We start from the raw sequence: 26,835 nt of genomic DNA, 5'->3' as shown, positions 1-26,835 counted from the left end.
GGGTAGAGATGAAAAACTCTTGTATCAAAAAATGTATTCATCTTTTGGGCTGCCATTTTGTTTTCAGATCCTCTCGTCCCACAATGTACTCTTTTTCCTGATCGCTTGTTTACAGTGAAATTCGATTGGGATTTTAGACTTAAATAGAAAATTAGTTGTATGTGACCCTGACGTGAGCACATTTTCTGCCTTAAAAATAGTCATCGAAGAGGACAAATGGGCAGAAGGAAATAATGGTCAAGAACTTTCAGGCCGTGGAGTGTGGGCCAGCGCTGACCCCAGTCCATGCAGGGAGGCCCCACAAGAGGATAAGGAACACCCTAGGTCTTGTTTGATGCTGGTTTTTTTTTTTAATTTAGAGAAAATTAAAAATAAAGAAAAATGCAAAGAGTAATATAAATACCAAATCTCTATTACACAAAATTGACAATTGTTAATGTTTTGTCATTTTTTAATCACAGGATTAAACCATTACTGATAAAGTCATCCTGTCCTCATGGCCAGTCCTGTCTCTTTTGAGGCAAACACTGTCATGAATTCAGTGTGAATCCCTCTTGTCTCTTGCTCTCTTTTTATGTGTATCAGTGATCAGTATGTAATGTTGTGTTGTTGTGTAAAAAAGAATATAGATAGCTGGTATCATACTGGGCATGTCATTTATAACTTGCTTTTTCAAAACACTTGGCATTGTATTTTTGAGATTTGTCTTTATTGATACCATCCATCCATCAGTCATCATTGCATCATCCCTCCATTTTTCCACCTTCCTTCCCTCCATCCATCCAGCCTTCCATCCTACTGTCTCTCCATCCATCCTTCCCTCCACCTATCCAACCATCCACCTATCCATCCATGCATCCATCCACCCATCCATCCATCCGCCTATCCATCCATGCATCTATCCAGCCATCCATCCGTCCGTCCACCTATCCATCCATGCATCCATGCATGCATGCATCCATCCATCCATCCATCCACCTATCCATCCATGCATCCATGCATCCATGCATCCATGCATCCATCCATGCATCCATGCATCCATGCATCCATCCATCCATCCATGCATCCATCCATCCATCCATGCATCCATCCATCCATCCATCCACCTATCCATCCATGCATGCATGCATCCATCCATGCATCCATCCACCCCTCCATCCATCCACCTATCCATCCATGCATCCATCCATTCATCCATCTACCTATCCATCCATGCATCCATGCATCCATCCATCCACCTATCCATCAATGCATTCATCCATCCATCCGTCTACCTATCCATCCATGCATCCATCCACCCATCCATCCATCCACCTATCCATCGATGCATCCATCCATCCATGCATCCCTCCATCCATCCATCCACCTATCCATCCATGCATCCATCCGTCCTTTTACATTGCAGAAATACATGGTTTGGAGCTTTGATCTCTACTTTGAGTGACCCTGCTAAGTTCTTTGTAGTATGCATTTGGATCACTTTTTGGGGGGATAGAAGGCGTGGAATCTGGCTTTCTTTGTGGTTTCATTAATTGGTTGCTAAGGCCAAAGAGAGCCCCCACCCCCCTGCCCCCAACTTCCCTCTGCCTCCCCAGTTTCTCTGTGATGTGCTGATGAGGATCAGCCTCATTGTCTTTAAATGGAGTGGTGTACACTTTACAGTTTTAATCAGGAAATTAGTGAGTCGTGAATTGTTTAAAACAAAGAGGAAAGCCCTGGGACCCTCCAGCGAATCAGGTTTTGGTCACGTCGGTTATTACTCATCTCACATGGCAGCCTGCTAAAGGCTGAGGGGCTTTATTTTTATATGTATCATTAAAAAACAGAAACCTGCTTAGCCAGCATCCGGTTGTGTGTTGTAAGGAGTCTATGCTGTGCCTTCCTGAGAGACAGTAGGTTAATGTTTTAGACTTGAGAGAGACTGGCCGGCTTCCGGGTCCCTGTGGCCTGCACGACAACTTCTGACCTGGTGAGCTCTTCTGCTTAAGCTTAGCGCTAAGACCCGCTTAAATCTCTTTGGGAAAATAATGTTTGGGGAAGGTGGCTTTGGTCGGGAATTATTACACATTCTGTGGGAAGGCTTTGTAAATCCCACATTGTGTCGAGAATATTGTGGTTCAGAGGCCACGCCGGTGAAGAACAGATATCTCCTCCTCCCACTGTGTCCCAGGCTGATAAGAATTTTCCAGAAGGTGGCAAGGCCAGGGCCCTGAATCATCAATATTTAATTTTCTGCGTGAAGTCCAGGGGTGAGGCTCTTTTCCTGCACCTTTGCTCTGTGGTTGGATTTCCGTGACTCCTCAAGCCTGGTCTGACTCTGCCTTCCTCCCGGTTCTGACGGGTCCCCTACAATTATCCTCTCTGGGTGGACAGGGGCTCGTATTCCACATGTCAGTATGTGGTACATGGCTGCTGCCTGACGGTCTCCCTTTCTCCCCCTCCAGTCCGCGTCACACCCCCTGTCGGGTCCATCCTCCTGATTCCTGGCTCCACCTGTGCTGGTGGGATGGAGCTGATACTCTTAGCTTGGCCTTCGGGGAGCCGGATTCCAGCCCCGCCTCTTGCATCTTGTGACCCAGGGAACAGATTGGAGATTTCTGAGTGTTCTTCTTTGAGCATGGGGGTGCTAACACCTCTCTCCAGGAGAACGTAAGGAGAAGATGACGCATTTAACAAGCTTTCTTAGCCAGCCGGTGGGCACACGGCGAGGGCTTTGTGTCTGCCGTCAGGGCCACGTAATTACTTCCCCCGACTGCCCGTTTCTCCACTTCCATCTTCTGCTTCTAAGTGGCCTTCTCTCACCAGCATCCAATCCTCTGCTTTGCTGTGGGCCTGCCTGGAATCGTGGGTATCAAAAGAGGAAAAGTGGCTCACCTCCAAGGAGTGCGTGAATCACCGGCAAATCCCGAGCCAGTGCCTCTCAGTTCACTGTCACCTGGACAATGGCAGAGGACCCCTGTAGCCCGTGGAAAATCACGGACACACAGTCTGCCCATTGCTTCAGCACAGCATCCGGTGACTGCTATTAACCTTTTACTGTTTGAAAAATGTTATTCTGGTCGGAAAAATGAACCCATGGCCTCTTTATCCTTTATTAGTGTTTAAACATTCCGAGGCAGCAGCTTGACTCCCGGACTTCAGCATCCTTGGATCAGGCTGTCCTTCTCGGCAAGGTCACCGGCGTTTGCCTGTTCCATGTAATTACCTTGTTTCCAGCTTCGCGGGTTACCTGTGGCAGCGTTTCAGGGTTGGCTGCCCCACGTACCAGCCTGATGGGTTTTAGTCCACAGCGAAAAGCATTAATATTTCATTTGGACAATTGCATTCGGAAATTATCCAGTTATGGTTTGGGTTGCCCTTGATGTTGGCTATTTCTCAGAAGTGCGCAAATGTGCAGATTGCACGTGAACAGCTCTTCAAAGCCCAAACACTCTTAAATGCACCTTTCCTTGGCTTCTGCTAAGTTCTATTTATTATGGGTCTTTGAAAATGCGTCATAAAGAAACAGATGATGACATAAACGGCGACCCCAGATGAAGTTGTAAACGTGAAATGTGCTTCTTTGCGATGAATGACATGCTCAGGCACTTGGATGTCTTTCAGAGTATCCTGAGTTCTTGCTGAATGCTGCTTAGAAGCGTTCTCAGAGCTGGGACATTTATTCCTACAGCGTTTCCAGCTCTGGATCCTGAAGTGGATCCTGGGCTGATGGAGGTACGGTCCCGTCAGCACCAGTCTCCCCAAATGCTTCAGCACTTCTCCCCTCATCTTCTTGCTTTTTCTGGGTGGAAGTCGAGAGTAAATTAGATGGATTTGGTCTCACCTGAGGAATGGTCATGAGCAGATGCTGGGGAAGTAGTGGCACCTGTGCGTATCTTTAATTCAACCGTGTGTTGTTGATGGTTCTTTTCTCGGCCTGCAGACAGCCCACGGTGACGACACGTATTTTATGGAGCATAATATTTACCATTCTTTCAAGCTTTGTCTAGACACTCCCTTACCCTTGTAAGATCTTACAGAACAGCCATTGTCATCCTCTTCATTTCACGGGGCCCAAAACAGATTTGGAAAGTAATTTACTGTCTTACAGGAAATTCTCCTGCTATGTTGTTGTAAATCAAAACAGCCTTGTCCGGCGTCTGCCTACTTCTTTCCTGGCAGGCCAGCCACCCTGACATGGGTGGGCCTGTGACCCCAAAACATAAGCTCTGTGATCCTCCATGAATCGTGGTCAGGGTACTGACCACACAGACGTGGCCCACCATGGGCACATGGCCCTCAGTGCGTTGCAGAGACTTGCTCATGGTCACATGGTGTTATGGCCTGAACTGTGTCCCCAAAATTCCCGTGTTGGAGTCTTAACCCCCAGCACCTCAGAATGTGGTTGTATTGGGAGAAAGACTCTTTAAAAGAGGTGATTAAGGTAAAATGAGGTCACTAGAGTGGGCCCTGATCCAATAGGACGGGGGTGGGTCCTCATAAGAAGAGGAGATCAGGACACAGACACACACAGAGGGACGACGACATGAGGACACAGGGAGAAGACAGCATCTACACACCAAGAAGGAGACTCAGGAAGAACAGCCCTGCCCACACCTGGACCTCAGATGTCCAGCCTCCAGGACCGGGAGACAATCAGTCCTGTTTTTTAAGCCACTTAGGCTGTGGGGCTTTGTTACGACACCCTAGAAAACACATAGACACAGCCTACGTGGCAGACCCAGGCTGGGCATCTGCCTCTGCCTGCCACCAGCGCCATGTTCTTCCTACTCTGTCCAAGTATTTTCAGGTTTTCGCTTCACATCTTGCAGAATAGCTATAACTCATGTTGACCGTGCAGGAGACTGGGTTTCTCTTGCTCTCTTCATTTTAGATTTGAGCTTGACCATGAGCTTTACCAGTGGAAGGACCGGAGTTTCCTACAGGTTAATGATGTGGTTGACCACGTCTCTGCCGCTTACAGCTCTGCAAACTTGGGTGGTGCAGTCTCGCGCCTCTCAGGATCTTGGCTGTCTTAAACTGATAAGGTATTCACAGAGCACCGGGTACAAAGCAAGCCCTCAGGAAGTGGTAGCTGTCATCCTCCATCGTGAGCAAAACCAGAGCTTCCTTTACTGTTGGATTCTGTCACCCGGGAGTGTTCCATTTCTAGAATGTGTATTCAGTGCAGTTCAGCTCCATCAACATTTACCCAACTACAGGTACAGTTATGCCAAGAAAAAGACATAATCCCTTGTCCTCACACGGCAGCTCACAGCCTGGAGGAGGGAGGAGCTCCTTAATCAGCTGAATATTGGAGTGATGCTGAGAGGGAGGGAGAGAGGGATGGAAGGAGGGAGGGAGAGAGAGAGGGGCGAGGAGATACAGGACGTCCGTCTTGAAGGAGATGTGGAGGGTTCCCCTGTGCTAGGATGCGCCTCCCTCTGTGGACCAGGGCCTCTAGGGTGCTGAGAAACTTAGAGAGTAGAAGCTGGCCTGAAGGACTCCTGGGAGCCTTCCCAGGCATCGGTCGGGCTGCCGTATACGTCATTAAATCAGGGCTGATGTCGGTCACAAACCCCTTCTCTCACTGCTGGATTTTGCAGTTCTCTACCACGTCAGCCCCCCTCCCGTTCCCAAACCACCCACGTGCCATGAGGAACGTACTGCTTGTCAGGAGAGGTGGGAGAAGCCGCTCTGAGTTGCGTCTTGGAGATCTCCTTACATCCTTTTGTAAGTTTTCTGTATCCTAAGCCACTCAGCTCAGCCCAGACGCACCAGGTTTTCCGATGGATCTGGACATCTTGGTGCTTGGGTGTCACTCCAGGAGGTCAGTGAGTGACAGTTACTGACTCCTATCTGTCAGTTAGGAGAAAGGGAGAAGGTTTCTAAGGCAAAATACACACAGATCCCACCCTCCTGGTGGACAAGAAATGCAGGATGCAGAGGCTGTGAGCCACAGGCTGGACAGGAGGGAGCAGGGTCAGCCAGATGAGCTTGGACTTCGGGTCTTGGGTGGTCAGACCGGTTCCCTGGGTTCAACGTGTGGTGCTTAGTGGTCAGGTCAACCTGGGGGAGGCCAGAGAGACGCCCTCGAGGGCGTGAGTCCTGGACCCTGGTGGGAAGTGTGAATATGATTTGAGCTGGCAGATGAGAAGGGGAGGGTGTGGTCAGCTGCAGGCACAAGCGCACAGGGGTGTAGACAGCCTGGCATTTCAGAGAATTGCCAGCGAGTCGTTTGGCACTGTTGGAATGTGTGTGTTTCTTCATGTATGTCTGTGTTTAGATGTGTTTATGTGTGTGTCTGTGTGGCTGCATATGTGTGTGGGCCTCGGGCAAAGGCAGAGAGGGACATGGACAGGCAGGACACGTCCTGAGAAGGAGGCAGGGTCCACACCACGGTCAGTCCTTTGCTGTGTCCCTTGGGTAAGGGCACTGGCCCTGAGCTCCCAGGCAGTGGAGTCACTGGACTCAGAAGGGACACTGGTGGCCTGTCAGAAGGAAGTTGTGTGGGTCTGAGAGGCGTGTAGGCGAGCTCATTGCAGGGGCTGCTGGAGTGACCCACCTGAGAAAGGATGGGGCCCATTGGGCAGTTGGGGTGGGACAGACGAGGACTCAAGTGCTCCAGGCCCTAGATTAATGCAGACTGATCTAGAAGGTGCAAGACAGGGAGAAGTCAAGAGCATCTCCTGGACTTCTGGAATGAGAAGCCCTCTCGCCATGGAGGCTGGGAAGGATGACAGAGGACAGAAGGAGGCAGAGGTGGAAGGTGCCAGTGGGGATCAGTCTGGGATGGGTTGACTTAAATGGAGTGTCACCAGCAGATGGTCGATAGCCGACTTGCTCCTTTGTTAGCCGGTGTCCAATTCTCCGCGTGTCGCCTGGTCCGCGTGCTTAGGTTCACCGTCAGCATGTTCTTTCGTCTTGGACGCCCTGGTTAGAGTGACCTTCCACCGTTGTCAGGCAGAGGAGGTCTTCCAGGTTGGTTTTTTTGTCTTGTGGATTCCTACTGGGGTGAAAATCTCTGTTGGAGGTGCTTTGTTGCTCCTCCAAAGCCAAGCCGTTAGGTGGAAGGACGCCACGTCCATCCCTCTCCGCTGCTTTTCCCCAGAGACGCCACCTCGGTCCATCTCGGCAGCGCCCTTCCTGGCGCCTCTTCCCCTAAAGCTGCTGGTTGGCATCTCAGAGACTAGACTTTACTTCTTTGAAAAACATCACTTAGGGGCTCCCAAATTTTGTCCTTTATTCTGGAGATTAAACTGTCTCTCCCTTGTAATCGTCAGTGTTCAACATTGGGGCAAATTGACAAGTAATTGGAAAATCTGAACCAAGGCGCCATGTTCCTGATCCACAAAGGACCTGAACGTAAATATCTTCCTCAGTGTTCTCGGTGATTATTCACACGTTTTATAACTTTCCCGCACGTTAAGTCCTGGGCCTGATTCCGTCACAGAAACGCGGGGGACGGCTGGGTTGGTAGGTTTGCCTGTGATCACGGGGTTAGTGTATGCTTTGGGGTTGCAGACCCGAGCCTTTTGACCTCCAACCTCCCGCTCCTTCTAGAAGTTTCTCAATGGGGCCCTCTTGGCATTTTTTGGAGCAAGGTGGTTCTTCATTGTGCAGGACTGACCCTTGCACCACTCAGACTCAGCATCCCTGGCCCACCTACTGAGTGGCAATGGACGCCGGTCTCTGCGACCACCTGCACTGCCACACGGGTCCCCTGGGAGACAATTCCCAGCCTCTCCTCCACTCAGCACTCTTCCACTCAGCATCCTTTCTGCCAGCCCCAGGGAGGGAGCCTCAGCCTTCCTTGGATGCTGGTGTCTGAGGCAACTTGAGTTAGGTGTCCATGTAGTTGGAGCCAGAGGCCAACAATGACGGCTGAGACAGGAACTGGCGAGTTATCAATGACCCCATATTCGGACCTTTGACATTAGAGAGGGGCAGACGGAGCGTTCATGTGCACGGGGTTGGGGTTCCTGGGCGATGGCATCCGGGCTGCCTGCTGAACCAGCCTCATTGTTGAGCGTAACGGATCACCTTACTCAGCAAGGAGGAATGGACCTCGAGGCTGGAGGAGACAGCAGGAGGGCCCCTTGCATCCCCGGGCACACAGAGCTGCCTCATAGAGAATTGGTTCCAGCCTCATATTCGGTCCAACCTCATTTATTTCTGAATGCTTTTACAGTGATAAAGCAAATTCTGGAGCTCCTGCTGATGGCTATGCAACAGAATGTAATTTTAATTCAATAAAAATTAGAAGTCACACTTAGAAGCTGAGTTGCCCTGGCGTTTGTTTCTGCTGGCTTATTGGCGAGCAGCACAGAAGGGACCTGGGCACGTGGCCGCGCTGTGTCACTCTGGTTCTTAGCGGCGATGTCACGATTTTGAAAGGTGTTTGTGATCGGTTTGTATCATCGACACTATCTAACTTTTTTGAAAATAAGCTCTGGTGGCAACTGATGTGATTTTTCCATAATCGCTCTCCTTTGTGGTGTGGGAGGGGTGGTGCCTGTTTTCAAAGCATTATGTTCGGGGCCAGCGTGGGCGGGATGGACTTTCTCATCAGTGAGGTGACCAGACGAGACAACCGCCCGTATCTAAAATGTCAGAAAGGGGTCCACATAAAAATTAAGTCACGCTGGGATGTGTTCAAGCTGTGCTTCTCAAAGTGTGTTCCCAGGGCCAGCAGCAAGAGCATCCCCTTGAAACTTGTGAGAAGTGAGGGTCTGGGGCCCAGACCTGACGAATCAGACACTCTCTCGGGAGGTGGCGGGGTTCAGCAGTCTGTGTCTTAATGAGCACTCGAGTTTGAGAAGCCCTGACAAGTGAGAGAATGGGCTGAGGCAAGAGGTGGTTATTGATCACGAGAAAGATGTCACAGGTACTGGAGTTTGAGTCAATGATGAGAGTTGAGGCCTCAGACACCAATGGCTCCATCTGAGCACTTCCCTTCTTATGTCTACCCAAGGTCTCCATCCAAGTGACAAGAAGCTCTTATTTTTCATCCTGTAAGGCCAGGGGTCCAGTGCTCAGAGAAACTACGAGGGCAGGACGGAAACACCTCTGCCATCTCTGGCCGGGTGCCCAGGTGGGCTGCTTCAGGGGGCGTTCCACCTCACCTCTCCCGTGTCTTTGTCCTTCTCTGCAGAAATGCATTCGATTTAACCCGGACGCGACGGTGTGGGTTGCAAAGCAGCGGATTCTGTGTTCACTGAGCCAGAGCCTGAAGGACGTCCTGAACTACGGGCTGTTCCAGCCGGCGAGCAACGGGCGCGACGGCAAGTTCCTCGACGAGGAGCGGCTCCTGCGAGAGTACCCGCAGCCCACGGGCAAGGGCATCCCGTCCCTGGAGGTACCGGTTCTCGCTCACAGCCTGGACACGGCGGGGAGCGGGGGGGCCTTCGCTCACCTCCAGGTTTGATTGGAATTGGGAAATGAACCCCAAATTAAGAAATCAGCTTTGGGTCTTGAGGTCGCCCCGGTTTTTGTTGTGATTTGCCGACTGTTGTGCAAATTTCTCTCCGTCTGTTTTCTTAACATAGATTTGATGAATTTGTTGGAGACAGATCTTGATGTGAGCAAAGCCTCCGTCCTACTCAGGCTCGTGTCACTAGGACCTCTGAGTCCTGGCACGTGGGATGGGGCTTGCTTTCTGCTCCCCGAGTCAGTCTCCTGCCCTTGGGCATAGGGAGGCCAGCGGCCATCCCGCTGTTATCAACATCACGATTTCCTTTCTGCTTCTTGCTCGGGAAGTGACCTGTGGGCTGTCTGAGCCACTAGAGCCGGGCACACACTCCTGGGCCTGCCTCATGAAGGGGTTGATGCGGGAGCTGGGCAGGCTTGCACATGTCCACATAAAGTGCGAGCCCACTGCCTGCCATTCTGACCCTGGCTTGCTGCACCGCGCCTTGACATGCAGGATTTCCACATGAGACGTGAAGACGGTTACACAAGAGGCCAGGAAAGGAGTCATTTCTACGACTGCCCAACGCATTGCTACCATTATTACGTGGTCGCATTCATTGCAGCTTAGTCAAATAGTGAGAGACAGTGAGTGTGGACTGTAGCTGGCATCTGAGTGATCCAAGGGGGTTCTATGACATTCTCAGTGACTGGAGATTGCTCCGAAGTCAGGCGTGTCGTGGATACGAATTCAGAACCCGAGTACTCCCTCATGTGCACATTTCCGGGTCTGATGGCGACTTCGAGGCCGCGGTTATTGGGGTCTCCGTTTAGGGGGAACATGTGTCACACCAGGGAGAGGATTTTCAGTGGCGGAAGAGGCGGGATGCCACTTGCAAGCTGTTCTGGCCTCAGTTTGCTCGTCCGTCAAATGGGTTTTCTTTGAAAAACCGCTTATTGGGATCGGCTATATGCCAGACACTTTCCGGGCGTGTCCGACGTGCACAAGACAGTCTAGGTCTGGTCGTCGGAGCCTCCACTCCAGTGGAAGGTGACAGATCAGGAACAGTGAAGAAACAGTTCATTTCTGGGGCTGATAATTTGTGTAGTGACAGTAAAACAGGAGGAGAAGAGCGGGAAGTCCAGAGCCTGCTCTGATCAGAAAGCCTCTTAGAGGCTGATCTGAAGGCCCTTTATCGCCTGTGCCCCCACCCCCTGAGAAACGGACACGACAAGGCGTGTGAAGCACTGGGTGACCCGGGCAGGGCTGTGTCGTGCCTTCTAGAACAGCGGGCATGAGTGTCCTCTTTCTGATGTCCCCATAGGAGCCGAGGCAAGAGGTCTGCATAAGAGCATCCTAGTCCTGAATTCACGGCCCCACGTGGGTGCATGGGCTGCAGTATCAGATGGACTTGGTCCAGCCCTGGTCGCATTGCAACCTTGAGCACCTCACTCGGCCTCTCTGAGCCTCCGATTCCCAGCTGTGAAACTGGGGAGTTGTTAATCCCGCCGTCTTGGGTGGCCGTGAGGCTTAAATGAAGGATTCCACAGAGCAGCGCGGTTGGCAGTGGATGGGCGAGTGTCCCATGGTGGCGTTGCGGCTGCTGTGTCATTAGCTGTCACTGCCGTGAAGGAGCCATTTATCCTTCCACTCATTCGTCTCCTTGGGCCACTGTCCTGCCAGAGCGTCCACTGCACAGAGCTGAGGCGGGCCTGGAGATCAATGCATGAGGGGCAGGTGAGGTGCTGAGCTCTTTGCCTTGGTGACTCCAGAAAAATATGGTTGGCTAACTACGTAGGAAGTGCTGGGAAAACAGCCAGCAGAGGGTGTGGTTTTGAGCCTGCGTCCCTCTGTAGCCACGAGCTGTGAAGATTAGTGACTCTGCAAGTGGACTCTCCTCCTCGGTACTTACCCTCCTGCCGAGAGGTGCCATGAGCCCCAGCTTGTTTCCTTATAACTGGAAAAAGTTCCCATCTTTTGGACTTTCCAAGTTTAGGCACATGATAGTGAACGCTGTCACACTCCTGACGTCACTCTCGGTGGCTTCTGAAACCACCACAGATGCAAGGGGTGAAGGGTTTCTTAGTGGTCCCAGGAGGTGGGACAGACAACGTGCTGTCCTGGTCGAATCTAGAATCAGGCAGAAATCCCAAAACGGGACTGGATCTCCTCGGGCCAGTTCAGTTCAGGAGGATAGACCCCTGTGGTTCACGACACCACGCGTTACCCAGGAACCATGTGCCCCTGGAGTTTCACGGAAATTTCTGATTTCGCCGCGGGTTTATTTTGGCACTTAAAAAAAATCAAGTTTCGGTCTGTGCAACAAAGGCATGTTGTGTGATGTCGAATTAGCTGTCTTGTTTGGGGCAGGGGGGAAAGGAGAGTAAGGTGGTTGCTTGGACGCTTTATCTGGGTTCAGACTTTCTGGTTCAGGATCGGGTTACCCCCTGCCCTGCACCTGCGTTTCACGTGGGGGTGTTGTCACTCCCCCTGTGCTTGTTGGAACACCTTAGGGTGTGATGGTATTGGCAGAAGCCAGGGGAGGGGTAAAGCAGCATTGGGCCAGGGCTGGTTCCCTGCCAGGAAGCCCACACTCAGTCCTCGGGCCACCTGGGAGCTTGGTGTTGTTATGACCATGCGACAGATAAGGAAACTGAGTCTGAGATGGGACAAGCGTCCAGCCCAAAGCTACTCCGATGACAGGACAGTGGTGGGGTTGGGAATGAAACAGATGCCTCAGCTCGAAACCTCGGCGACTCCCAGACTGTTGGCCTCTTTCCCAAACCTCCGTAGCGTCTCCAGCGCATTTTTCTTCAGAAGGGGTCAGGGCACCCGGGAGAGGCGAGGACGCGTTAGGTAGATGTGCCCGGGAATCAGGAAGCTGACCGTGACCCCAGTGCTGCTTCTCAGGCAGCACATGATGACGTCTGAGCAAAATGCGCTCCTCGGTTCCTACGATATGATTTCCAGTTCAAGGGAGGCACTGCTGTTCAAGGGGGTGACCCGCAGCCCCAGAGTCCCGGGCAGAAGCTGCAGGTGCCAGAGGAGGTGGCTTCACCATGCCGGGGCTTCCAATCCCTGCTTTCATAAAGGTTGACGATGCAGAAGGAAACTCAGGCGTGTGAAGCAGCATCCTCATTGCTGATGGGGCCACGCTGCTGACAGGCAGATGCCCACGCAGGAGCCGAGGTCTAGTAATGCTGAGCAGGGCTGGGCGTGGCCGGCAGCCACGCTTCTCCACCAGAGGATCTTGACTCCTCCCTTGGGCTGCTCTTGTTTCTTTTTATGGCTTTTTAGCCAAATGGCTGCAGAATCTCAGCAAAGGTTATTCTTATGATGTCGTGGGCCCAGGAAAGGGCCTCTTGGCCTCTGAACAGCTCGTGAAATACTCACTTGGTTTTCTTTTTTTCCTGTTTCTGTGCCAGTTTCGATACAAGAAGCGGGTGTATAAGCAAGCCAATCTGGACGAGAAGCAGTTGGCCAAGCTGCACACAAAGGTAAGCGGGGACGGTTGTCACCTACGCTCCTGGAGTTGGGTCGTCTCGAGTTATCGTCTTCAGAGACGAGGGGAGCTCCCTGGGCAGAGGGTTCCTCTTCCTGCGAGATGCTGACACGCCACCTACTGTGTTCCTCTTGTGGCGAGGGGTGGCGTGGGGCTGTGCAGGTGGACCAGGCCCACCTCACGCTGCCTGAGACCCACCTGCCACCCGGGAAGCAGGGCGAGTTGCTTTGTGAAGCTGGTGGGGGCTCAGGCAGGGGAGCAAATCGGACTGGATGTTCCAGAAGGTTCCTCGAAGGCAGCGGCTCTGAAGAAGGGTGGCATTTGGAATCCCACCGGGATAGGGAAAGGCGTGCACACTGTGTCCTGGGCTCCCTGGGCACTGTGGGTCCTCCCTGGTGTTGCCCACGTGGGCCTGACTTCACCACGCAAATGAAACACACCCTCCCCACGGCACCTAGAAGGGCTCCGCCAGAGCCCCCCCTACCTCAGTACCACTGTCGTCCCCTCCCGTGTGATGAAAATACAGTAGATGACAACTTGTAAGTGAAATAATGTCACTTAGTAGAGTGGAACCCTTCTGGGTGTTTCTGGGAGGAGGGGGGCGCCGTTCTTTCTCAGCCATCGCTCCCGAAATCAAAGACAGTAGTGAAGTAGTTTTCCACTGCTGTTGCTTGGGTACAAAGCTGGTTAATGTGCTCTTTGCATAAACAGCACAGATGTGGGCAGCAGGGGAGTGAAGGAGGGTGTGAAGGCAAAGAACCGTGGGCCGCGCTCCATGGAGCGCTCAGCTCCTGGCTGGACATACTGTGCGCACCGTGCCCAGGGAGCCCGTGCTGCTGGGCGGGTACTCCGTGGGCCGGCACGCCGTGGGCACGCCTGCACTTGGTCAGGGATGCTGTGCAGGTCCAAGGGGATACTGGAGCAGGAGCACGTGGTGGGCACCTCCCTTAACACCGAGGAGGATGTGTGATACTTGAGGATGCTCGTGGATGCCCCACTCCGGAGAGCCTGTAACTCTCCCTGCAGAGCACAGGGAAAGCCAGAGTCGGGCAACTGCCTGGGCGGCCTCCTGAGCTGGCCCTGATGCTGTCCAGGTGAGCTCACCTGTGGCTGTGAGCTCAAAGCAGGGCCCTCTGTTTTCTTCCCCTCATTTCATCCAGGGTGGACGTGTGGGTTTTTATTACATCCAACAGCTTAGAATGTGCAATTATCATTATTTATTTTTGGGCTCAAATTGTCCAGATGGGGCCAGTGGTGGCCTTTTCCCTGGCTCTCTGCCCCCTGGCATGTCCCCTCCGTCCTTTGAGCCTTGATGACTTGCTGGCACAGCAGGATGCTGGGGCTCCTCTTGCACGTTCCTGCCCCAGCCCTGGAATTCGCGTGGATGGTAGTGTTTAGAACCCGAGGTCTGGACACTTCTGGTTTTTCTGATTACCCTCAGATGTGTAGATAGAAATGTGTTTGTGAATTTTTTGTTAAATGTCAGTGAGTAAATAGCAGTGACGGTGATAAGTGAAACCAAGTGTATCCTGTGTCTTTGGGCGTTTGTGAATTTCTAGTCCTGGAATATATGGAAACCATGCAGGTGGAGATCAGACGTGCAGGCCGGCTGGAGGGTCCAGGGGCTGCCAGCGTTGAAACCGCCGTTGCTCCCCGTCCAGCGTGTTTGGGGAGAAATGTGGAGGGGGGTCAGAGAACTCGGCCCACAGAGAAGAGTTAGATTTCTCAGACAGAGGCGTGTGGGATACTGCGCTTCTGGTCGTATAGCCCAGGCTGTCTGCCTGATGGCCCGGAAATCATTATTTTTCTTAGAGATGAGGCTGAGAAAGGCTGGGGAAACATCTTTCCCGGTCAAGGTTGACCCACCGATCACCTTGACTTCCTTCATCCTGAGTCTCTCACTGACCAGGTTTCCCTGTTTCTGCCCGTGTGGCCACAGAGTTAACCAAAAGGTGGATTAACCTGAGTGAGCGTTGCCCTATCTGCTTTCCATTGTGGCTGCCAGCCTGGGGATTGGAACACAAATGCCAGTCTTTGGGTCTCGCTCGCTGGGGTCAGAAGGTCTGGAGTGGACCCTGGAAACTGGTTTCTCAAAGCGGTCCGGGTGGCTCCTCCTTTTGAGAGTGAAAGAAAGAACATCCCAAGGCGCTTGGCAAGGACGGCGAGCGGTGAGGATTTCTAGAACATTCATCCAGGACAGGCTGAGTGTGTGGGCCATGCGCTGGACTCCGTGCTGGCCCGGGGGTTCCAGACACAGAGAAGCCGCTGCTTGGCGAGCCCCGGGGTCGGCAGTGGGCCCCCATCAGGGGGCGGCTCTCCCGGCATGGGGGAGGCCAGCGTGCACCCTGTCAGGAGCCTTCCTGTGGCCTGCAAAGACGTTTCTGGTTTTTAATTTTTCTCTTTAGACCAATCTGAAAAAATGCATGGATCATATTCAGCACCGTGCAGTGGAGAAGATCGTCAAGATGCTGGAACGAGGCCTGGATCCGAATTTCCATGACCTGGAGACTGGAGGTGGGTGCTGGCTTTGCTGAAGCATGGCTTCCGTTAGGAACGGTGATTCCACTGTTCAGATGCCGCGTGTGTATGCAGCATTGACGCCTTACGTGGTTTTTAAAAGGGCTTGCTCACTCCTGCGTGAGTTCTGGGTGTGACTATGATTGCTCCCATGACGTCTCTCCAGCCAGCGTGGCACCGGCACATAGTAGGTCCTCAATACCTATCTGTTGAATAAGTGACGAATGAATGACGGCACGCACAGAGCTGCTGTGTGGCAGCCTGGGGAGACACGCAGGCACATGCAACCATCTTGCTCCCCCGCTGGAACCGGATTCCGTGTGCGTGCGGCCGCTAACCACGGGCAGGCTCAGGGGGCTCAGGGGTCCCCAACCTCGGCAGTCTTGACTGACGTTAGGGGCTGCATAGTTGTCTTTTTTTTTTTTAACAATTCCAAATGAGCACTAACTTTTATTTAATCTTATCTCTTCCCCTTTTTTCCAGTTTTATTGAGATATAGTTGACACCTAACATTGTATTCATTATAAGGATACAATGTAATGTTCGATCTGTGTTTATATTGTGAAATGGTCCCCACAATGAGTCGGGCGAACACCCATCAACATGCTTAGTGATGAATTTTTTTTTCTTGTGATGTGAACTTTTAAGATCTACTCTCTCAGCAACTTTCAAACATATAAGACAGTCTTGTAACATGTAGCCCCATGCTGTGCATTACATCCTCAGGACTTAGTTATTTTATACCTGGAAGTTTGTACCTTTTGACCCACTTCACCCGTTTCCTCCGCCTCCCGCTCCCCACCTCTGCCAACCGCCAGTCTGTTCTCTGTTTGTGTGAGTTCCGTTTTTTCAGATCGCTCGTGTGAGATCGTACAGTATCTGTCTTCCTCTGTCTGACTTGCCTCGCTGAGCACAATGCCCTCAAGGTCCATCCATGTTGTTGCAAATGGCAGGATTTCCTTCTTTATGGCTGAATAGTATTCCATTGTGGGGCTGGACAATTCTTGATGGTGGGGGGCTGTCCCGTGCCTTGTGGGATGTTTACAGCATGCCTGGCTTCCGCCCACAAATGCCAGTGGTAACCCTCCAGTTGTGACAACCAAAAGTGTCTCCAAACATCACCCAGTATCTCTCCCCTGGGGGTGGGAGCACCATAGCTCTAGGTGAGAGCCCTGTGCCACTGGGACGTGCTGAGCTTGGCCGGCCGAGGGTTGGCTGTTGTGGGGAGCCGAGAGCCGCTCAGCAGAGGGTCTCCATGGCAACTTGGAGTGTTCACCTGGACAGGTGGGTTACCCTGGGCTACGGAACATTCCTCTTGGACTCAGCAAGTGGGATGGGCTGAGTCCGCCCCCACCCCGTGTCCTTGTCACCTATACATGTCCCACCTCACAGTTACTAAGCCCACAACAAATGCATTAGTCAGCTGGAGAAGGGAGCTTTCTCATCATTTGTGGGGGCTCCTCTGACCCCTAAAGCTGGGGGTTCCCCACCTGCTGCTCATCCAGCTGTGCACTTCCCCATCTGAGCTCAGGACGTAGTCGCCATTAACTCCGGTGTCTCCTAACTTGAACCGCAAGCCGCGTGAGAGCGGGCATGCCAGCTTGTCTCTGACGGGAGCTTCGGCACCTGAGATGCTGGGGGACAGGACAGTGCAAGCGTGCATGGAGGGGGGACGTGCTCAGAGGCCTGACTGAAGACGAGCAGGGTACCCACCCAGGAGCCGTGTGGCGCCTGCAGGGGCCCCAACCTTGCAAGCTCAGGGAATGACGGGGAGCCCCCGGGGCTGGGGAGCCAAAAGGAGGGCATGTAGCAGGCAGTGGGCGATGGCCCCCAGGCCTGTGCGGCGAGTCTGGATGGGGAGCGGGGCCAGGCGCAGGGTTTGACCTTCTGGAAGCAGGTGGCAGCAGGTGTGGGGCAGGCGTCAGCAGTTCCGATCCCATGGGGGAGGATGCGGAGTTGAGCTGAGGGGGGAAGCCGAGCCCCAGAGCTGGGGGGGGGCTCACAGCGAGCACGTGTGGCCGTGCTCCTGGCACCACGGTGAGCTGCCTACTCTTCTTCTGCCTTGTCGCCTGGACTGGCTCCCGGCTCCCTTCTGTCCGTCAGCGTGATGTAGGCCCCAGCACACGGATCTGTGGATTCTGGAGCAGGAGCCTGAGTCTTCGGGAACATTCACAGACCTTAGCCGGGCCTGGTGTCTGAGGTTCCTGGACCCAGATTCTCTCCTTCAGGCCAGCCTTTGGCCTGAGCCGCCACCAGCCTGGCCTCATCCATGGCCATTTTTGGATGATTACACGGGGCTGGGCCGCCTCTCTCTCCTGCCCTGACCAGCAGTGGCGGGAGGCGAGAGAGGCTCTGGGCTGCCCTTCTTCCTGCACGACCCCTCTCATCGGCCCCTTCCCGTCGTGTGCCAGGCCTCCCCACCGCTTCCATCACCACAGCTGGTGTCTTCTGGATTCCAAGGGCTAGAAATGACTGTCATTCCCGAGCAGACCCCAGCTCAGCTTCTAAAAACACATCAGCGCAGGCTCTGAATTATTTTGAAGCAGAAGTCTATGGCTCTTTCTCTCGGCCCTGCCTGGAATTAAAACCCACCGTGTGTGTGATTACAGACAGAATCAGTGCCAGAGCAGTTACACGGAGCAGCGACTCAACAATGATAAGAACAGAAGTGGGACCTTAAGAACTCGAATAGAAATGGCTTGGGAGCAGTGATCCATCGAGAAGGTGGCGTGGCGTTAACCTCCATCTTTTCTGAAATATTCCTGGGACGACGGCCTGTGCGCTAATTGACTGATCAGAAAGGAACAGCCAGTTAACTCTGAGTCAGGGAACTCTGAAAGGAACAGAAACCCATTTTCCCCTCAAGTCCACGTGCTTGGCTCCCAACAAAGCGCGCAGAATTAGCAGCCGGCGTTCCAACATGCAGAGGACACTTGGCACGCGCTTAGCCGAGGGGCCAGAGCCGGCCCTGGGAGGAAAAACGCACGTCTTCATGTTCGCGTCTAAGGTGGAGCATCAGGGGCCCGGTGACACGTGTGAAACATCAGTCAGTGCAGCACGGTGACCCCTGAATTGGGGCCAGTCAAGGTGAGCCTGCCCAGGTTGCAGGGGACCCAGCCCCAGAGAATCCCAGGGGGGTCATGTGTTAGCTCCGGCTTCTCCACGGCTGGCTGCGAAGACGAGTGAACCTCTCTGAACCCCGTCTCCTCGTCTCCTCCATCGGGTGACGGTACCTCCAGGGGCGGACATTGGAGCAACAGAAGTTCAGTGTTTCACACATGGAGTGTGTCATCTGTAGTAGGGTCTCCAGAAAGTTCTGTCACGTCAGGTCACAACGGAACCTCAGTAGATGCTTTTTTTTCCCTTGTTTTGGACCCAGAGGGAGAAAAACAGGGGCTGTCTTGCGTGGGCCTCAGACAACAGGTAGTGTGACCAACATGTCCAGTTTTCCTGGGATGGGCCTGGTTTGCACACCGGAAGTCCAGGAAGGCCCTTGGTCCCAGACAGAATGGCACAGTCACTTACCTTCCTCAGTCCTCATGGGTCCCATGAAGCAAGCCATCTTTGTGGGGCCAGTGACCTCGGAGAAGCTGGAAGCTCTGAGAGTGGAGTTGGTTGCCAGGTCACCGGCGAGGGAGGAGGCGAGCCTGGGCCTGCGTGCCCGCGGACTCCAGGGCGCACGCTGTCCTCCCCGGGTGGAAAGGAGGTAGGGTCATTGGTGGTCTCTCTTCTCGCATGCCGTGCCTGGCAGGACATGGCCGTGGTGGCTCTGGCAGGTGCAGAGGGTCCAGGACTGGAGGGCCTGTGGTCGCCGAGCAAGTTCTGCTCGTGGTCCCCGGAGGGAGTTGCATGCTGCCGCTCCAGGCGATCCCAGGGCGGCGGGAAGAGCTGACGCGCATCCCTTTTATTCCAGACACTGGGCTGCCCTCCTCCGACAGCCGAGGCTTGTTCTCATGTTTTAGCAGTTCCACGCTGAGTTCGGTGCAACTTTTCAAGCAGAATCTGGCTGAAAACGAGGCTTCTTCGCTTGCTGTGCAGAGAGTTGAATGCAGTCGGCTTCCTAAGCACAGAAAATGCCCTAATGCCTGGCCCCTGGCCCGCGTCCCTGCACTTGAGCTGTGCGGTCCTCAGGTGCTTCTGGGCTGCACGTGGGGGCCCCAGTGGGAGGAAGCAGCCCTTCTGATGGCGGGGCGCACAGGAGATAATTAAATCCCAGAGGAGGGGCCGGCCCGGTGGCACAGTGGTTAAGTGTGCACGTTCCGCTTCAGCAGCCTGGGGTTCGCTTGTTCGGATCCCAGGTGTGGACATGGCACCACTTGGCAAGCCATGCTGTGACAGCCATCCTACGTATAAAGTAGAGTAAGATGGGCACGGATCTTAGCTCAGGGCCAGTCTTCCTCAGTTAAAAAAAAAAAAAAAAAGGATTGGCAGCAGATGTTAGCTTAGGGCTGATCTTCCTCAACAACAACAACAACAAATTTTAATCTCAGAGGAATGACCTGTCAATTAAAACAAAGCAGCCTGTCTTAGTACAACCAACTGTCTGGTACCTGGTCTAATGGAAATTTTATTAAGTAGTGACGAAAGCAGCGTAAAAAAAATAAAGACTCGCCCACCAGGGTCTCGGGCTCGTCTCCTGCTATGATTGGAACCTCGGAAAGAAGACAATGGTGTTTCGAGCCCCGAAAAGGGAGTCAAACTAACCTTTGGAGCAGAACTTGGCTTTTATTTCGTTCCGTGTTCCCAAACTTGAAAAAGGCCCAGGCACAACAGGGTGGGGTGGGGAGGACGCTGATAAAGCTGGAAAGGTCTCTCATCTCTTGCAGCGTCTGGATGAGAAGGGAAAAGCAGAACACCCATTGATGGAGCTGATCTTGCCTGGCACCTGTGACGCGTCTAGACTTCCTTTACGAGATCCAGTTACTCAGTGAGGTTCCAGGGTGGTGACGGCTGGTCAGCGTGTCAGGCTGGTTTTGTCCATCGTCTGTGCAGAGATGTGCCTGGTTCTGCCGCGTGTCGCTGCAGCGGGCTCCGGGGGGAGTCCCTCCCCAGCTCCCACGTGGTCCAATAGGAAGGTTTCCCGGACACTCTGGGTCCCTGTACACTGGGCAGTGCCTGTCTGAGAACAGAAGGGGCTTGTTTGATCTGTGCCATGGCCGGTGGTCCATGTCTGGCTCTTGCCGTGGCCCCAGAATGAGTCCTTATGTGAAAGTTCCCAGAAATAACAGCACCTGGGAACAGCGGGCTGCTCCAGGCTGTGTGGATCTGGGGCCTCGTGAACATCGGTCTGCAGGGGGTCAGGGACGCACAAATTACTCAGTGCGGATGAAGTCAGCTTGAAGACAACGGGGTCACTGACTCCCTGGGCCGGCACCGAACATGTCTGAGTACACTTGGCTTGTCGGGCGCAGTTCCTGCTACAAAGAGACCTGCTTTTAAGTCAAAGCTCCAGTAGCATGCCCAATTATTTCAGAACATTTCTTGTTGATGTCCCGCCGTGCTTCAGAAAGGATTCTGGTGACTCATAAAGGTGCCATATGTTAAGTAAGGAAAGGAGGTAGAAGGAAAACTAGTGAGAGTGACGTGGAGGCAGGGATGAGGGCCCCCACGAGCCAGCCTTGGCGTTGGGGACATCTGCCCGAGCTGGCTGGAGGGACAGGAGGTCCGTGCGAGAGTTCCTTGCAGTGACCCAGGATGTGCACACACAGCCTCAGGCGAGCAGTGTCCCCAGCAGCATGTTCACATTAAACCGTCACCTGCAACCTGAGCCTTGATGTGGTTCTTTTAATACTTGAAAAAATTATTATGTTAGAGCAGGTTTAGATTTACAGAATTATCGTGAAGTTAGTACAGAATGTTCTTCCATACTCTGCACCCATTTTCTCCTATTATGACCATCTTACACGAAGAGGGTACATTTGTTACAATTAATCAACCAATATTGACACGTTATCATGAACTAAAGTCAGTACTTTTTTTGTATTTCATCGGTAGTTACTTACTATCCTTTTTCTGTTCCAGGGCCCCACATGGCACTCAGTCGTCTTGTCTCCGTAGGCCCCTCTTGGTTGTGAGAGTTTCTCAGACTTTCCCTGTTTTTGGCGACCTTGACAGTTTTGAGGAGGACTGGGCAGGTGTTTTAGAGAATGTCCCCATATTGGGACTCGTCTGATGTTTTTCTGAGGATTAGACTGGGGTGTGGGTTGTGGGAGGAAGGCCGCAGGGGTACAGTGTCCTTGTCATCCCATCATATCAGAGCACGTGCCATCCACATGGCCTGTGACCTTGAGGCCGACCTGCTCACCTGGCTGAGGTGGGTGTCAGCTCTCCTCACTGTGAAGTGACTCCTTTCCCCCCTTTTTTGTGCTGTCCTCTTTGGAAGGAAGTCACTAAACACAGCCCACACCTGAGGGCTGGGGAGTTCTGTCCCACCTCCTTGAGGGCAGAGTAGCGACAGCAATTATTTGCAATTCTTCTGCGAAGGAGATTTGTCTCTTCTCCCCCATTTATTTGTTTACTAGATCGGTGGTTTTTGTCAGTATGGACACATGGATGTTTAATTTATAATATGAGCTATAACCCAGTACTACTTTACATATTTTGTTGCTCAAATTGCTCTGGCTTTGGCCACTGGGAGCTCTTTCCATTGGCTCCTGCGTCCCTTTGACATACCCCATCAGTGTGGGTTATTATTATTATTATTTATTATTATTTTGACCACTTTCTTACTTCCAGCACTAGAAGGTACTCCAGGCTCATCTTGTGTGTTTCTGACCCAGTCCTAGAACCAGCCGTTCCTGCAGGGAGCCCTGCTTCCCTTTATTGAGAACGGTCTTAGAAACCAAGAGCTGGGTGTGCTCATGGCTGCTGGGGTGTACTTGCTGCCGGGCGCTCTCAGATGAAAGAACAGGGAGATACGTTTGTGGCTGCTAACCCTTGAAGAGATGCGTTTGTTGTTAGTGCCATCAAGTCAGTTCCAGCTCCCGGCGCTGCTGTGTGCAGAGAGCAGAAGCCTGCCCCGTCTTTCTGCACCATCCTCTTGCCTCCCAGCGCTGTGTCGGACAATGCTCTGCTTCTCTTCACTGCGTTCTCATGGCCAATTTTTTTTGGAAGTGGGTGGCCAGGTCCTCCTTTCCAGTCTGTCTAGTCTGGAACCTCTGCTGAAACCTGTCCACCATGGGTGACCCTGCTGGAATTTGAAATACTGGTGGCGTAGCTTTCAGCATCGCAGCATCACACAGCCACCACAGTATGACAACCGATAGACAGATGGTGTGGTTCCCTGACTGGGACGCAAGGCTGGGACACAGCGGTGAGAGTGCCAGATCTTAACCACTAGACCCCTAGAATAGATACTGTCTATAAATATTTCTATATGTAACCATCTGAATCTGTCTTAAGCTAAACACTAGTTCATACAGGTGCACGCTAATTCTAGTCCATTGCCACATGGATCATTCTAGTCTCCTTGCTTTTCTGAAACCTCCCATGCCGATAGTGAGACATCTGGCTGCCGCTATCTGCCGTCCGTTTATTTATTTGTTCAGTTCCAGTAAATGCGTGCGGCGGTTTCCCAGTTGTTGACTCCACAGTGGAAACAACGTCATCGGCTGGAGCACAGATTCCGGTGCAGTCGACTTTGCCTGTTGTCCTACAGACTCCACTCGTTTCTGAAGTTCCCTAGGTCAGCACTGTGTTCCCCCACACCCTCCAGTGGGGTTGTTTCTTTCACTTGTAATACAGCTGGGCTCTTATCACATTCTACTTTCCATCCTGGGATACCCCCAGTCTCCTAAGTGAATTTTTAAACTTCATTTAAAAAAATTTGCATCCCATACGGTTCACTCTTTGTGCTGTAACATTCATGGTTTTGACAAATGCTTGATTCTTGCCTCCACCATTGCAGTGTCGTACACAACAGCTTCACTCCTGTTGAGAGATCCCCTGCGCTCTTGCCCTATTCAGCCCTGCCCCTCCCCGCAGCCCCTGGCAACCACGGCTCTGTTTCCCATCTCCATAGTTTGTCTTTTCCAGAATGTCATGGAGTTGGCATCATAAGGTCTGTAGCTTTTCCAGACTGGCCTCTCTCACTTAGCCACCTGCTTCTAAGATTGAGCCGCATCTTTCCATGACTCGATAGCACTTTTCTTTTTATCACTAAATAATAACCCACTGCATGGACATCCCGGCTTTGTTTATCTGTTCACCTGTTGAAATGCATGTTTCTTGCTTTGGTTTGGGGTTTTTGTGAATAAAGCCGCTGTAAACATGGGTGTGCTGTTTGTGGTGGAGACGTTTTCGAATCAATTTGGTGAACACCAAGGAGTATGATTTTTGGATCCCGTGGGAAAGCATTGTTTAGTTTTGTAAGAAACCGCCAAGCTGACTCCCACAGTGGCGGCACCCTTTTGCGTTCCCACCAGCGATGAATGAGTGTTCCTCTTGCGCCACATCCTCGCCAGCATTTGGTGTTGCCAGTGTTTGGGATTTTAGTCATTCTAACGGGTGTGTAGTGGGATCTCATTGTTCTGAGGCTTGTGTTTTTGCTTGCTCAGAATGTCCTATGCTTTCTAAATTCCTGGTCTAGGAGGCTGCATTTGTCTGCGTCAAACCACATTAGTACAGTTGTGTGTGTGTGTGTGTGTGTGTGTGTGTCTTTTATTGCCCAAGGCTTTAGTTGTGAGAGAATCAGAGCCCATGGACTCCTTCCCAGAGCCTGTCCTCCTTGATTTTGCTATTGGAAAGATGAAAGTCACAACTTCTCACCTGTGCCTTCTCTCCAACCCTGGTTGACCGTGGGCCCCATAGCTCCTTACCCTCATGGTCCTTGTCAATGGAACCAACAGCCCCAGGGCGCCTGTCTGGGAGCAAGAACCATCCACTTTTAAATTGTTTGACCTTGAAGCACTTCCCGGATGCTTATAGCCTCCACTGGCCTCTGTGAATGGCGTAGTTCCCTCAGGGGAACCGTGAACCTGGGTGCACGGCTGTACCTGGAACCCTTGGAAATTCTGCCCGTGTGGGCCGAACAAGGCCCGATCTGATAACTTCATAAAACCAGCCAGACCTCCTTTTGGTAACAGAGATTTTTGTCTGGAATATGAGGCCCCACGTCTTTTTACTCAAGTCTGCTCTTCACCTTGTCTCCTTGTTGATTTCCTCCCAGAAAAGTGAGTTGTGCCTGTTTCTTCATGTCCATTTCCAATCACAAATCTGTATTCCCAGAGCCCGTTTGGGACTGTCTCTCCTCCCGCACATTTGGTCCCCGAAACCAGAGTCAGGGAGAAGGTGAGGAGGATGATGGTGGTGGTTGCATTTGTGGCAAATGGCGGGAGATGCCCGGATGACTCCCTCGGCTGTAGGCTGACTTGGGGAGCAGTTGCCAGAATGCTCAGCGGTGCTGACAGATCGGGGGGCCCCCTCACCCTCCATACTTGCCTCGTGGCGTCGGAGGCCCGTGGGCCGTTTGGACGAGCCTCGCGTGCTGGTCTGGAACTCTTCACGGGGAAGCGCCCTGCTCGTGGGGCCCATGGCTGTACGCAGGAAGATACTGTAGCTCTCTTCTCTTTCATGGTCGGGGCGGGTACTAATCAGATATTCTAGTGGACAGCGAGTCCCCATTTTAAGCTTTGGGGGAGATTTTTTGATTTTGTATGACCCACTTGTGTTGAAATACATTCATGTCCCACATAATGACGTTTCAGTCAACGACAGACCGCATATACGGCGGTGATCCCGTAAGATTAGTACCATATAGTCTAGGTGTGTCGTAGGCTGTACCATCTAGGTTTGCGTAAGTCACTCTGTGATGTTTGCACAAGAACGAAATTGCCTAATGACGCATCTCAGAACGTGTCCGTGCCGTTAAATGATGCCTGACTGTGTTTAACCCTCAACAATTGAATGCAGATTATTGCCAGAGGCTGTGCTGTGTCCATGTGGGAGCTGCCCACTCTGAAAAGTGATTCCTTTGCCCTGGCCACCCGCCTGCCCCACTGTCTGTGATGCCTGGGCGGTGAGTGGCTCCCTCCCCGTGCACTCTGCAACCCCAGGTGCTCGAGGCGGGGTGGAGGGCCGAGTTAGGGCGCGGGGTTCCTATAGTCCCGCGAGCAGATATGGCAGGTGGTGTGGTCCTTGTGGACACGTGTCAACCGGTGGTCTCCAGAGTGTGAACTTCGGAATTATCAGAGAACCTTCACCTAGAAGATGTGTTGGACTCCCCTTCTCTGTCCTTTCAGAGGAGGCGCAGATGGTCCATCCGGGTTGGGGGGAAAACACTGCACTGTCCAGCTACCCTTTTAAAAACATTTATCTATGTGCAGTTCATAACTTATTTAATATATGAGTACCACAGGGTGGGTATAATTTTTTATTAAAAGTTTTATTAAGATATAATTTACATGCAACCAAATTCAATTTTTGTTTTCTTTTAAGGATTTATCGAGAGCTATTTCATATGCCATAAAGTTTAGCCAAAGTGTACCTTTAGTGGTTTGTGTAATAAGCGCACAGAATGAGCACCGTCACCACTATCTGGTTTTAGTGCTTTCATCACCCCGAAGAGAAACCTGGTACCCACTAGTGGTCCTTTCCCTTTTCCTCCCACTCCCCACCCCCGGCCCCTGGAATCCACTCACCTGCTTTCTGTCTCTTTGGATTTGCCTGTTCTGGACGCTTTGTATAGCTGGAATCGCACAACACGTGCCCGTTGGTGTCTGGTCTCGTTCACTCAGCGTAGTGATTTCAAGGTGTGTTCACGCTGTGGCGTGTGTCACTGCTTCCTTCCCTCTTAGGGCCGAATAGCATTGCACTGGGGATCATCCCTTGGTTCACCCACTCATCAGTTGATGGACATTTGGAGTCGTTTCCACTTTTTGGCTATTGTGAATAATGCTGCTGTGAGCATTCTTGTGCAATTAGTGCAGACGCGTGTTATCGTTTGTCTCGTGTGTACACCTGGAGGTGGAATTCCTGGGTCATATGGTAGCTCTGTGTTGAACCTTTTGGGAGCAGTCAGAAAGCTTTCTAGAGCGGCTGCACTATTTCGTACACCACCAGGGGTGCACGAGCATTCCCATTTCCCCACTTCCTCACCGATGTTTACTGTTATCTTTTATTACAGCCATCTTAATGAGTCTGAAGTCTTATCTCATGGCGGTTTTATTTGCATTTCCCTAATGACCAATAATATTGAGCATCTTTTCAATTGCTTATTGGCCTTTTTTTTTTTTTTTTGAGGAAGATTAGCCCTAAGCTAACCTCTGTTGCCAATCCTCCCCTTTTTGCTGAGAGAGATTGGCCCTGAGCTAACATCCATGCCCATGTTCCTCCACTTTATATTTGGGACGCCTGCCACAAGATGGCTTGATAAGCAGTGTGTAGGTCCACACCTGGGATCCGAACCTGGGAACCCCACCTGCCGAACTAG

General features: G+C 52.2%; 1 protein-coding gene across 14 annotated transcripts in view; it reads left to right on the top strand.

Moving 5' to 3' along the window:
- The window catches only part of SHANK2 (SH3 and multiple ankyrin repeat domains 2), a 561,061-nt gene that overhangs the window by 84,797 nt on the left and 449,429 nt on the right, over positions 1-26,835 (top strand). For all 14 annotated transcript variants that reach the window (XM_070565748.1, XM_070565747.1, XM_070565746.1 and 11 more), the window contains exons 4-6: positions 9,134-9,337; positions 12,814-12,885; positions 15,296-15,404. In XM_070565748.1, the coding sequence (XP_070421849.1) occupies positions 9,134-9,337; positions 12,814-12,885; positions 15,296-15,404 (385 nt within the window). The remainder of the gene's footprint in view (positions 1-9,133; positions 9,338-12,813; positions 12,886-15,295; positions 15,405-26,835) is intronic.

This window comes from Equus przewalskii, chromosome 11, assembly GCF_037783145.1.
Source record: "Equus przewalskii isolate Varuska chromosome 11, EquPr2, whole genome shotgun sequence".
In the NCBI taxonomy this organism is placed as follows: Eukaryota; Metazoa; Chordata; class Mammalia; order Perissodactyla; family Equidae; genus Equus; species Equus przewalskii.
The sequence above is the reverse complement of the archived record's forward strand: the minus strand, read 5'-3'. Positions and strand labels throughout refer to the sequence as shown.